Raw genomic sequence first — 13,261 nt, 5'->3', positions numbered from 1 at the left:
ACAGCTTTTAGGAGTAGAATGCTTTTAAATTCGGTAATACCTCCTAGTATAGGTGGCAAGAGCAAGCCATTAATGCTTATCTTTCCCTGGGCAGTAGGTCAGCTGCTGATATGCGTAGGGTACTTATTGGTGCAGTTATGAGTGTGCAGAAAACATCAGGTAGTAAATTATGTGACGTGTTTGTAGGAATACTATTAGACGCAGAGAAAAGAAACTAACACACAGAAGTGGCTGCACATTAAGGTACCATTGATCACAATATCTGCACTTATACCCGGTGTCATACACTATATTCGGCATACAAGAGAACCCTACTTTAGGATACCTGCACAGCTCAGGAACACTCATAAAATTAGGCCACAACACACGGACGCAGATAACAACTAAGTCGAACAAGGTTTGCTCTTATTTAAGCGTCGTTTAGTTTTTACGACTCTCATTCGACATTTGTTACGGATTTGTTTGTACTCTTCTAACACGCCATCTACTTTGTGAGACAGAGCCCACATAGTAGCTATACTAATGAGTCAAATCATTATGACCACTGCCCACCGCGAGACAGAATGCTGCCTGGTGGAGTTTCGGACACAAGACGCTGTAAGGAAAATATATAAATCGAGCAAAGACGAATGTGGGATCTTTCTAACCGCGATACGGGCCGCAAATTGGGAAATCCAGAGGTTCGGGCGACGTCTAAAAAAGACAACTTACTAAGGCCCGGTGCCTCGGAACGTGTATTTCGGAAACGGCGATGCTGGTCGGCTTTTGGTGTGCTACTGTCGTAAGCATGTATGAAAAGTAGTTGAAAAGACAATGAAACTACAAGTAGTGACAAGTTGTTGGATTTCCTTGCCTCGTCATAGAACGGGAATGTCAGATGATTGCCCGCTCTCTGGAACAGTGTAGGCGGCGATCTGCGGCAAGGCCGGCGACACCGTACAACGATAACGCAGACAGAAATGTTTCGGAGAACGCCATTCAGCGTACATTATTAAACATGGGGCTCCACGCCAGACGACCCCTATGTGGTTCCGTGTCGAACCAGCGACATCGTCAATTACGACTGCGCCGACCGCGGTGGTCTAGCGGTTCTAGGCGCTCAGTCCGGAACCGCGCGACTGCTACGGTCGCAGGTTCGAATCCTGCTTCGGGCATGGATGTGTGTGATGTCCTTAGGTTAGTTACGTTTAAGTGGTTCTAAGTTCTAGGGGACTGATAACCACAGATGTTAAGTCCCATAGTGCTCAGAGCCAATTACGACTGCAGTGGGCACGAGACCATCCAGACTTGACCGTGGATCAATGGAAAGGCATTGCCTGATCGGATAAATAACGTTTCTTGTTATACCACATCCACTGTAGTGTGCGGGTAACTCCATCTGGCAGCCGAATTACTGCTCGAAACACGCACTGTGCCATGGACGTTGGTCAGTTGGGGGAGTACTATGCTACGAGGAACATTCATCTGGGCTACCATCGGATATATCGCAGTAATTGAAGACACCATGACAGCTGTGGACTACGTGAACATTACTGCCGGCCACCTGCATCACTTCACGTTGATGTCTGCCCAACGGTGACGGCATTTTCCAGCAGAATAACCTCCTATGTCACAAGGCCAGAATATTGGTACAATGGTTTCATAACTGTGATTGTGAACCCACTTTGATGTCTTAGCCACCAAAATCACCTGACAGGAACTCGATGGAACTCATCTAGGACGCTATCAGGCGCTAGCTCTGCGCTCACAAACCGCAACCGCTAGTCTGTAATATGCAACGGAGAATTACAGTTGTTTTGCGCTCCAAATGTGGATCAAAGCGCTTTGAAGCAAGTAATGGTCGTAATTCCTTGGCTCATCAGTGTATCTTGTATAGTGGAATTCATTCTTATGTCAGTATAACTAAATAAATAAAGGCAATGTACACCGAAATCTTGAGATGGAGCACTAGCTCTGCCACATAAGTATAGGGAGAGAGTCAGTTTTTATCTTGTGAAAAAAATGATAATGGTAATTGCCTGAAGTTGGTTAGGAAAAAACCGAAAAAATTGAATCAGGATGAACAGACGGGAAATTCCCCATTAGAGCAGTTCCATTGTTGTTGTTCACGTGACGGTGAATTAGAATTTAGAGAAGATTAATAAGAGAAAATAATTGTAATTCAGAGGAATGGAGTGACAAATCGGCGAAGCTATATCAGCATGTCTCAAATGGGATACGAACTGTGCTCCCAGAGAACATGAGATCAAATCTTGACCGCTGCAGCAAGGTGTAGTGCATTTGTCTTTTTCTGAAACAAGGTGCTACTTGTTTTTTATGATATTTCCTTTCCTTATTTATTTAATCCATTGCTTACAATCTCACAGTAGGAAGTTGGGCTTGCAGAGGCCACGTTGCTGCTCTTTAAACTTTTATTAAAATAATTAAAATACATAAAAAATACATTGGTAAAAATAAGGTAATGATCTAATCGATGAGGAGGTGGTGTGTGTGATCTTGACATCTATAAGAACGATGGTGCTGTGGGCTTCTGGCAACATTTTCTTGGTGAGTGATTTGGATGCAGATGGAACAGGATAGGAAGCGATATAAGGAAGCATATGGAATTAGACTTGGGAAGAATCAAGAGATCGAATGTAGGTAATCGACGGTAGTTGTGTGCAAAGGGATTGTTTGGAGCCTTCATTTGCGACAGAAACAGTTGGATTGTTTGTAGCTGATGGGATGGGTAGATCTCAGGAACGAATTAATGATCTTTGAGGTAACTCGATCGAAAATATCCTGGGGGAGGACAGAGAGTGTGTGAAAATTTAAGGAAGATGAAACGTGATGATTGGTTCAAAAATGGTTCAAATAGCTCTGAGCACTATGGGACTTAACTTCTGAGGTCATCAGTCCCCTAGAACTTAGAACTATTTAAACCTAACTAACCTAAGGAACTGCCGGTTGAACTGTGAGACAGATAGGTAGAAATGGAAACTGCATGTGTTTTTTCCTGTATTTGTTGCCTTGATTTTTGCACCTCTGGTGCCATGAATATCGCTGCGTCGGCTTCTGTTGTCCAGAAACCAAAACGTATTAGACTGGAGTGAGCATATCATTGTAATCGTTAACGTACGGGGAGGCTAAATGTGGAGTCGTTGCACGGGTTTCGCTTTATCCTTCTCTAAACTGATGACCTCAAACGAGCTAAGCACTACCTCGACGACCGCAGTCTGGCAGCCGGAAATGTTCAGCACAGTAACGGATTGATTCCAAGCGCAATGATTTGGGATGCCATTGTAAACAACATTTGGTCTCATATCCTCTATTGTGGTCACTGTGGGCAGCACGTGGTAACTTAGGAATATTATCATCCGGGATACTATATCTTCTGCGGGTAACTCAAAAATCTGCACACTGACGAGGAATGGGAAGACTTCTTCGAAGAACTAGGAGTATAACAGCTTTTCTGACCCTCATAGTCGCCTTACATGTAAGCCACTGAATATGTCTGGGATGTAGAATGTTGAAACCTTTTTCGCCTATGCTTTGTGGACTCCGAAACTAAGCTGCAGAGAGAGAGAGAGAGAGAAAGAGAGAGAGAGAGAGAGAGAGAGGTCCCCTCTATCTAGGCTCTAGATTTTATTCCAGGCCATGACGTCTGCAAGCTCTAATTCTGTAATTGTTACCTGTACGTTAGGGTTTCACACTACAAAATGATTCCTCATTATCTCGCCCACCACAAATAACTTTTTATACAGAAACAAAAATATGCATCAAGCAAATATTCTTTAGTTAAAAGGGGACCTTAGCCAATATAATTGACTTTCTTATATCTTTGTTCGTTTCAAAGATACGAACAGCGGTACATCTTTTTTGAATAATGCTTTACATTTTTAACTCGGTAATCCATTTCCTATCCTCAAGATCTGGTAAACCTGAATCACAGAGTACCACTCACGTAAACACGACGTCATTAAAAATGTAACACGAAAATGACTCCGAGTCTCCTGTGCTAGCACACACTGCAGGCACCAGGGATAATGTAAGTCGTACACTTGCTGGTGTTGTCGTAAAGAACTGGAAATACAAGGAAGATTACTTTCTCCATAGATGAGCAGCATATCTACCTTCTCTTCGCTGGTGTACATTGTACCACAAACCTTCAATTGAGGACGACTGCCTGAATGACCTGTGTGCATTTTCCTTGTTTTTCTGTTTGTTGACTCTTAATTCCATCGAATGGAGAAGGTACGTCATTCCGTGTAAGTGAAATGCGTGCTAGCACAGGTGAGTGAAAGTCAGTTTTGTTTTACGTTTCTAATAACATCACGTTTATGTGAATGGTGCACTGTGATGCGTGTTTGAACTGGGCTTAGGAAGAGGTGGCGGATTACCGAACAAAAACAGTGGGTTGTTACTTAAAACAGAAGTACTATTGTTACTAAATAAGTAACAAACGAAGATAAAAGAAAGGCAGTCTGCCGATTAAAGTCTCGCTGGTAGTTAAACAATATTTGTTTGTTTTTTTTCATTTTGCCTCTTGACAAAAAGTTGCTTTGGGTGGTCAAGATAAAGGGAACACCCTTGACTGAATTCTCAGGGTCAGAGATCATTCAGAGTTCTGTAACCCTAACAATGAGTGTACTCTCAAGTAATTAGCCTTTAGTTTAAATTTAATTCAATCATACATGTCCTTTGCGTTGTCAATTACACAAACGTCTGTGTTATTATTTATAGATTGTTATTAAATTAAGTTTAATACCGAATCGAAAAATGAGTAATGCATTTTTCCTAAATGCCGGTGAGACCCCATTCTGTGACTCATCTGCAAGAAGTGTTTTAGTAGCTGAGTGAGACGCATAGTAGTGAGATGATAATTATTAGTAATATATATATTTGTGATACGAAAAGCCGCTCTACCCGCTTCCCGACTGGAGCTCGAAAATTTTCTGAGGCGCATATCGTACACTCACTTTGAACAGAATGAACTGTCACCGTATTTCGCTTTTGAACTCTAGGTGATGGCTTCAAGACAAGCAAGACACCCGGAAGCGATTTCCGAGAGTGTGCGTACGTTGGTGCGACATTCAGCAAGTGAGTTTCGGCTTGAATGAGCGAAGCGAGCAGCTGGAGTGAGTAGGCGTGGCCCGGCAGTATTTTGAGGCCAGAGTGACTCACCGGAACTGGTGTAGGTGAGGAGCTGCAGCGCGCCCGGCGCGACCTCCGCCGCCGCCTGCCGCCCCCGCCGCGTACGACGGTTCTCCTCGACGGTACGCAGGTACACGCCGTACATGTGTTCGTACTCCTCCCGGCTCACGTTCATCTGCCAACACACAGCGCAACCATCACTTCCGTCCTAAGGGGCCAGAAAAGTTCGCCAACGGTGTGATTGAAGAAAAAAAAAGTGGGGCATTTCAGTATCAAAAGGTAAATCTATTGATGATGCTGACTGCGATGTTCGTTCCAAACTCATTTCACTCCCATCTATCCACACGCGCGCACACACACACACACACACACACACACACACACACACACACACACACACTCACTCACTCACTTGGTCCGCCAGAGTACTGTGAACGAGATGAAATGTTTCTCAACTAAGAGAGGATTAGATGATTAGAATGACTAAAACTGTTCGCACTAAAACTGTTCTACCCTACCCATTTGAGGAGGAGGGCGGCTGCACGACAAACCTTTAAAATTCGCACTATCCAGCGACGTGATGAAGTTAATGATACCTCTAGAAATGTCGAGGCCACTTTCTTCCCGATATTTGTCCTATTCCGCACTTACGCTATGCCTCTTACAAGCTTCTTATTTGACAGGTAATTAAATCTCTATCTTTCTTCCGTTCTTAAAATGCGCAACGTGTTAATCTACTTGTCACCTAAACTACAGAACTTGTCCTCGATTAGATATAAGGGAACCCTCTTGTCAGCAAATAAAACACAATAAATGGAAATGTTTCAAACTTAAAGCAATACGCAACCAATACCACAAATTTCGGGACAGGACCAAATATGTGTTCACTTGCGGGGCACCAAATTTCCTAGTGCACGGTACTAGTTAGAATAGGTATGTCAAATAACTACTATCACTCTAAAAAGAAGACGCCATAATTGTGATCTTACACAGAGTGGCGGTAACAGGTCTGTCCTAATCTGTCATTTCACGATATTGCTGGAGGAGCATGTAGTTAATACAACGCTACCTGACCGTAAACATCGGCTTTCGAAATCTCTTCATCAAGTAGCTTATTATTTTCCGGTAGGAGGCAAAGTGGAGCTCATTCTACTCCATCCATCGAGGAAAGAAAAATATTTGCCATCGCCGGGGAACAAATCCGGATTCTTCGTTTGACTTGCTGACCACCGAAGTACGTGAACGATAAACACTGCCTAACGTCGAATTTTAACATTCGCATGAAACAAAATATCAGTCTTGGGATAGAACCTAGAGTTCTCTGACCTCAGTAGAAAGGTGAGTCGACTAAGGTAGGGCAGTGGTAGCAAACTGGGCTCGCATTCGGAATGGATGCAGATTAAAATATCGCCCCAACATGCTTCTAGAAGATTTTAACTGTTTATCAAGATTTTCAGCTGAATGCCCGAAGGATTCTCCAATGTCGTCACAGTACATTGGTTGCCTTTTACTGTCCTTTGGCTTGGTGCTTAACTCATGACGTCGTTGCGACAGGGTGTTAATCCTAACACTAAGCTAACCACTAAAAAGATTCTTCGAATTGCTGTACGTCCCAACCTTCTTCAGTTGAGACGCATTGAGGTAACAGCAAACGAGATGCTAAGGCGATGCATTCAGTATGATGGATGTAGTTCGACGTTACTTGGACACAAAGAGGAAAAGGTTTCAATTGTAGCCTCACTATACAATCATGTTGGAATTCGTCTAGAGTCATTCAGTGAAATGAGGTAAAATGTGAATAACACCACTCGGGTGCAGTTTGAGTGTATATTCCCTACAGCTTTGTGTACTTCCATGAAATTTGTTTCACACCATCATTAATTGTACTGGGAGACATCGAGGACCTAGAATTCTTTTGGACAGACGACTTAGAAGTATCTTCACCAATTTTGCTCCAGCCCTACACATCTTTCCATTCACGCACGACACACGTTGTCACGTAGAGGGAGATGTGAATAGTACTGAGAGTATTTACGCCACATATAGTTCTTCATGCCGTGTATTCTTAGACAGAACTGCTTGAGAGGGCGTGTGCGATAAATCCCGCTCTCAGACTAGACGAAGAGAAGCACACTCGAATTCCATCGGATGTCAATTTGGAACCCAGCCCGCATGTGACTCACAGGCAGGTTTCTACGTTTATCCAGATGTCCTGACTCATGTGTTACATTTATAAACGCGTACAGCGCGTTAATTTTCGTTTACACATATCATAAATAGATAAAAAGTATTCGTAATTTTCTTCGTAAAACAAGCAGTAAGTTAACGTGGGTTAAAGCTGTGACACATTTAATTCTAAACAAAAAAAAAAAAAAGGGGGAAAAGAAAAGAAAAGGAAATACAATCCTAGTCTATCCCCTGACTGGGACTAAGACAAGAGCAGAACGATTTTTTTTATCGAAATGATATAGAACGAGCCAGCTCACAGGCTATATATACCTGATTAGTGTTAACATTAAAGAACTTATTTTAGTCCTACTTATGCAACTCCACTTAAAGATTAGTTTTTTGATTTTTTTACAGGCTACTAATTTTTAAGTAGAAATTGTCAATGACATAGAGGTCATTGTTCAAGAAAAATGATTTTAGGTTAGATTTAAAACTTAATTTTTTACTTGTCAGACTTTTAGGCTTTGGAGGATTAATTCTACTTCCAGTTTATTTTGTTTCTTCAACGCTTAATCCGAAGAAACTGTCACGTGCCGATAACTGTATAGGGCGTTACGTAAAATCAACGTGTAACTGTTGTGCAATGTCAGAGAAAATACACTCCTGGAAATTGAAATAAGAACACCGTGAATTCATTGTCCCAGGAAGGGGAAACTTTATTGACACATTCCTGGGGTCAGATACATCACATTATCACACTGACAGAACCACAGGCACATAGACACAGGCAACAGAGCATGCACAATGTCGGCACTAGTACAGTGTATATCCACCTTTCGCAGCAATGCAGGCTGCTATTCTCCCATGGAGACGATCGTACAGATGCTGGATGTAGTCCTGTGGAACGGCTTGCCATGCCATTTCCACCTGGCGCCTCAGTTGGACCAGCGTTCGTGCTGGACGTGCAGACCGCGTGAGACGACGCTTCATCCAGTCCCAAACATGCTCAATGGGGGACAGATCCGGAGATCTTGCTGGCCAGGGTAGTTGACTTACACCTTCTAGAGCACGTTGGGTGGCACGGGATACATGCGGACGTGCATTGTCCTGTTGGAACAGCAAGTTCCCTTGCCGGTCTAGGAATGGTAGAACGATGGGTTCGATGACGGTTAGGATGTACCGTGCACTATTCAGTGTCCCCTCGACGATCACCAGTGGTGTACGGCCAGTGTAGGAGATCGCTCCCCACACCATGATGCCGGGTGTTGGCCCTCTGTGCCTCGGTCGTATGCAGTCCTGATTGTGGCGCTCACCTGCACGGCGCCAAACACGCATACGACCATCATTGGCACCAAGGCAGAAGCGACTCTCATCGCTGAAGACGACACGTCTCCATTCGTCCCTCCATTCACGCCTGTCGCGACACCACTGGAGGCGGGCTGCACGATGTTGGGGCGTGAGCGGAAGACGGCCTAACGGTGTGCGGGACCGTAGCTCAGCTTCATGGAGACGGTTGCGAATGGTCCTCGCCGATACCCCAGGAGCAACAGTGTCCCTAATTTGCTGGGAAGTGGCGGTGCGGTCCCCTACGGCACTGCGTACGATCCTACGGTCTTGGCGTGCATCCGTGCGTCGCTGCGGTCCGGTCCCAGGTCGACGGGCACGTGCACCTTCCGCCGACCACTGGCGACAACATCGATGTACTGTGGAGACCTCACGCCCCACGTGTTGAGCAATTCGGCGGTACGTCCACCCGGCCTCCCGCATGCCCACTATACGCCCTCGCTCAAAGTCCGTCAACTGCACATACGGTTCACGTCCACGCTGTCGCGGCATGCTACCAGTGTTAAAGACTGCGATGGAGCTCCGTATGCCACGGCAAACTGGCTGACACTGACGGAGGCGGTGCACAAATGCTGCGCAGCTAGCGCCATTCGACGGCCAACACCGCGGTTCCTGGTGTGTCCGCTGTGCCGTGCGTGTGATCATTGCTTGTACAGCCCTCTCGCAGTGTCCGGAGCAAGTATGGTGGGTCTGACACACCGGTGTCAATGTGTTCTTTTTTCCATTTCCAGGAGTGTATTTGTGAACAATTATAAACTGAAGCCGGCATTCTTAGGAGTATGGGACAAATACATGGATACATCTACGCCTGCAACTATATCACTCTGGAAGAAGGCTCCAGTGTTAAGACCGAAATTTTCACACGATACAGGGTGCTAGATCAAATATTTCTAACAGCATTGTCGATTTTCGCAGTCTACTAGTGACTCCTATCACGAGTATGGTTGTATGGTTACAACGGTTAATATCTGAAAAACGTTTTATAGCTGCTTGTTTAATAATGCTAATCATTTTTGTGACTACTCGTCGTCGTATCAGGCGCTGGGTAATTAGTTAGAACTAAACATTTCACATAAATGTTTCATCTGATAATCAGCGGTGAGGGAATTTCAGATTTTACATCGGAGACACTACAGAATTACCTTTTTAATAGCGTGATTCTGTCGTGCAAAGGTAAATCCCATATACCATTCTTAGAGGAAAACAGCCTCTCTCCGAAAATTAGCAAGTGTTCTAGAAAAATTCTCACGTGACACGTAGCTCAATTTTTCACAGAAATGTCTTGCAAAAAGCTGATGCAATTGAAGAGACAGATTCCAGCTACCTGGATTTCCAAAAGGGGTGTAAAGACTTGCTACACTGTCGACTGTTAATGAAGACACGATAACTCGTAGTACCTACACCAAGGTGTGAAGCATTTTAAATGATAACATACAGTACTCTATAGTGGTAAGGAACTATTCAACAGAATCGGAAATAACAGAGTGTGTTTCTCAAGGGCTCGTAACGGGGCTGCCAATATTCTAAAATACACGATGTATCAGATACGCACTACGACACACTAATTGGATTTACTACCGATAATGTCTGGAGGCAAATATAGTCATCAGATAATGGTCTTGAAACGTAGAACGACTTAGATAATACACTCCTGGAAATTGAAATAAGAACACCGTGAATTCATTGTCCCAGGAAGGGGAAACTTTATTGACACATTCCTGGGGTCAGATACATCACATGATCACACTGACAGAACCACAGGCACATAGACACAGGCAACAGAGCATGCACAATGTCGGCACTAGTACAGTGTATATCCACCTTTCGCAGCAATGCAGGCTGCTATTCTCCCATGGAGACGATCGTACAGATGCTGGATGTAGTCCTGTGGAACGGCTTGCCATGCCATTTCCACCTGGCGCCTCAGTTGGACCAGCGTTCGTGCTGGACGTGCAGACCGCGTGAGACGACGCTTCATCCAGTCCCAAACATGCTCAATGGGGGACAGATCCGGAGATCTTGCTGGCCAGGGTAGTTGACTTACACCTTCTAGAGCACGTTGGGTGGCACGGGATACATGCGGACGTGCATTGTCCTGTTGGAACAGCAAGTTCCCTTGCCGGTCTAGGAATGGTAGAACGATGGGTTCGATGACGGTTTGGATGTACCGTGCACTATTCAGTGTCCACTCGACGATCACCAGTGGTGTACGGCCAGTATAGGAGATCGCTCCCCACACCATGATGCCGGTTGTTGGCCCTGTGTGCCTCGGTCGTATGCAGTCCTGATTGTGGCGCTCACCTGCACGGCGCCAAACACGCATACGACCATCATTGGCACCAAGGCAGAAGCGACTCTCATCGCTGAAGACGACACGTCTCCATTCGTCCCTCCATTCACGCCTGTCGCGACACCACTGGAGGCGGGCTGCACGATGTTGGGGCGTGAGCGGAAGACGGCCTAACGGTGTGCGGGACCGTAGCCCAGCTTCATGGAGACGGTTGCGAATGGTCCTCGCCGATACCCCAGGAGCAACAGTGTCCCTAATTTGCTGGGAAGTGGCGGTGCGGTCCCCTACGGCACTGCGTAGGATCCTACGGTCTTGGCGTGCATCCGTGCGTCGCTGCGGTCCGGTCCCAGGTCGACGGGCACGTGCACCTTCCGCCGACCACTGGCGACAACATCGATGTACTGTGGAGACCTCAGGCCCCACGTGTTGAGCAATTCGGCGGTACGTCCACCCGGCCTCCCGCATGCCCACTATACGCCCTCGCTCAAAGTCCGTCAACTGCACATACGGTTCACGTCCACGCTGTCGCGGCATGCTACCAGTGTTAAAGACTGCGATGGAGCTCCGTATGCCACGGCAAACTGGCTGACACTGACGGCGGCGGTGCACAAATGCTGCGCAGCTAGCGCCATTCGACGGCCAACACCGCGGGTCCTGGTGTGTCCGCTGTGCCGTGCGTGTGATCATTGCTTGTACAGCCCTCTCGCAGTGTCCGGAGCAAGTATGGTGGGTCTGACACACCGGTGTCAATGTGTTCTTTTTTCCATTTCCAGGAGTGTATTTTCACTTGGTGTATTGCATGGCAACATTTTTAAATGTAAGTGCAAGACAATTCCCGTCGACTGTTTACGGGTACGAACGAGGACGCGCATATGAAGTCAGTGGCAGGGAAGGTGAACGGAAGATACAGATCTGTTCGGATGATCCTGAGAGAGTGCGGTGCATCTGTAAATGTAACTGCTTACAAGATGTTAATGGGACCTATTTTATAGTACTGCACCAGTATTAGAAGCCTTCATGAAATACGTACGACGAAAGATGCCCACCGTTAGGTTCGTGACCGGTTCCTATACGCCAGACATGGAGACGCTCAGGGACAGGAACGGGTATCCTGCGAAGAAAGGCGGCGCTGTTTTCATCAAGTCCTCTTGAATAAATAAGGAGAACCAGTATTCGAGGAAGATTGTTCAGCAACGCTGGCAACTTCATCGTAAATCCTGCATAGAAACCACCAATTTAAGATAAGAGAGACTATGGCGCGTACCGATGCATGCACATGCTCATTTTCCCTTCGCTCCCTACACCAGTCCAATAGAACATAACTCGATAGTATCATTACAATATACCTTTTATTATTCACCGTACAGTTGCTTCCGAAGTACTTACGTGACAAGTAACTAAAAGTGTTACATTTGTACTTTCGGAAAGGTGCTATCAACATAGCCACTTGACTAAGTTTAATTTTATATTATCTAAAATAAAGAGATAAAAACGAGAGTCTTAGGAAGAAAAAGTAACGTTTGGTCGCTAACAGAAATAATTGACTATCACATTCAGTAAACACTGTATAATTCCCTAAAACGTATTCAGTGTAAGTAAGCTGACTGATATAGGTCTAAAACTCCCCCGGCATACAGAGTATTCTTTGTCCCGAATTTCTTTCTATAGTAGATACAAAACTGTAACGGAAATGCTAGAGAAACACAAACAGGAATCCTTGGAAGAAAGATGACGTAGATTTATTGAAACACTGTTTTGTGTATATTTAGAGAACAAATATTCGAAGAAGACTGTGAGACCATTATGTTACCCACAGCCTATACCTCGGATAGGCATCATGAGCAAAAGAGAAGGGAGATGAGGGCGCAGGGGTCGCGCAAGTGGTCGATATCGAACCCTTGGGGTCGATATCGGTTTCCTAGTGGTCGACATAAACGAAAACTGATTTTGGGGGTCGACGAGGTATTTTGTATCAATAGGAAAAAACTAAAGATAAGCCCCCTTATTCATAATAGTCTGCTAACTTAAAGCATTGCTAATTCTCACTCTGTCTTCTTCTATTGACCTAAGTCAGAATGAAAAATAACACTCTGTAGCAGCTGTTTTAAGTTAGCGGACCATTATGAATAAGGGGGTTGATCTTAAAAGTAGGTAATATGGCCATGGGGGTCTGAGGTAACAGTTCATTTTGGAAAAGAGATCACTTGTCCAAAATAGTTTGGGGATCCCTGATGTAGACTGTCAGTTCTTACCTCGCTGAAAATTAAAGTAGCTCACGGCGTATATATGGATACGTAAAAAGTGTCAAAGGCTCTGAACACAGAG

General features: G+C 45.1%; 1 protein-coding gene across 1 annotated transcript in view; it reads right to left on the bottom strand.

The window, feature by feature from the left end:
- Nucleotides 1-13,261, bottom strand: part of LOC126249246 (bone morphogenetic protein 2) — a 58,273-nt gene that overhangs the window by 25,253 nt on the left and 19,759 nt on the right. Inside the window, exon 2 of the mRNA XM_049950903.1 lies at nt 5,164-5,308. Within this exon, the coding sequence (XP_049806860.1) occupies nt 5,164-5,308 (145 nt within the window). The remainder of the gene's footprint in view (nt 1-5,163; nt 5,309-13,261) is intronic.

This window comes from Schistocerca nitens, chromosome 3, assembly GCF_023898315.1.
Source record: "Schistocerca nitens isolate TAMUIC-IGC-003100 chromosome 3, iqSchNite1.1, whole genome shotgun sequence".
Taxonomy (NCBI): domain Eukaryota; kingdom Metazoa; phylum Arthropoda; class Insecta; order Orthoptera; family Acrididae; genus Schistocerca; species Schistocerca nitens.
Note: the sequence above shows the minus strand (reverse complement) of the source record. Positions and strands in the feature narration are given on the sequence as shown.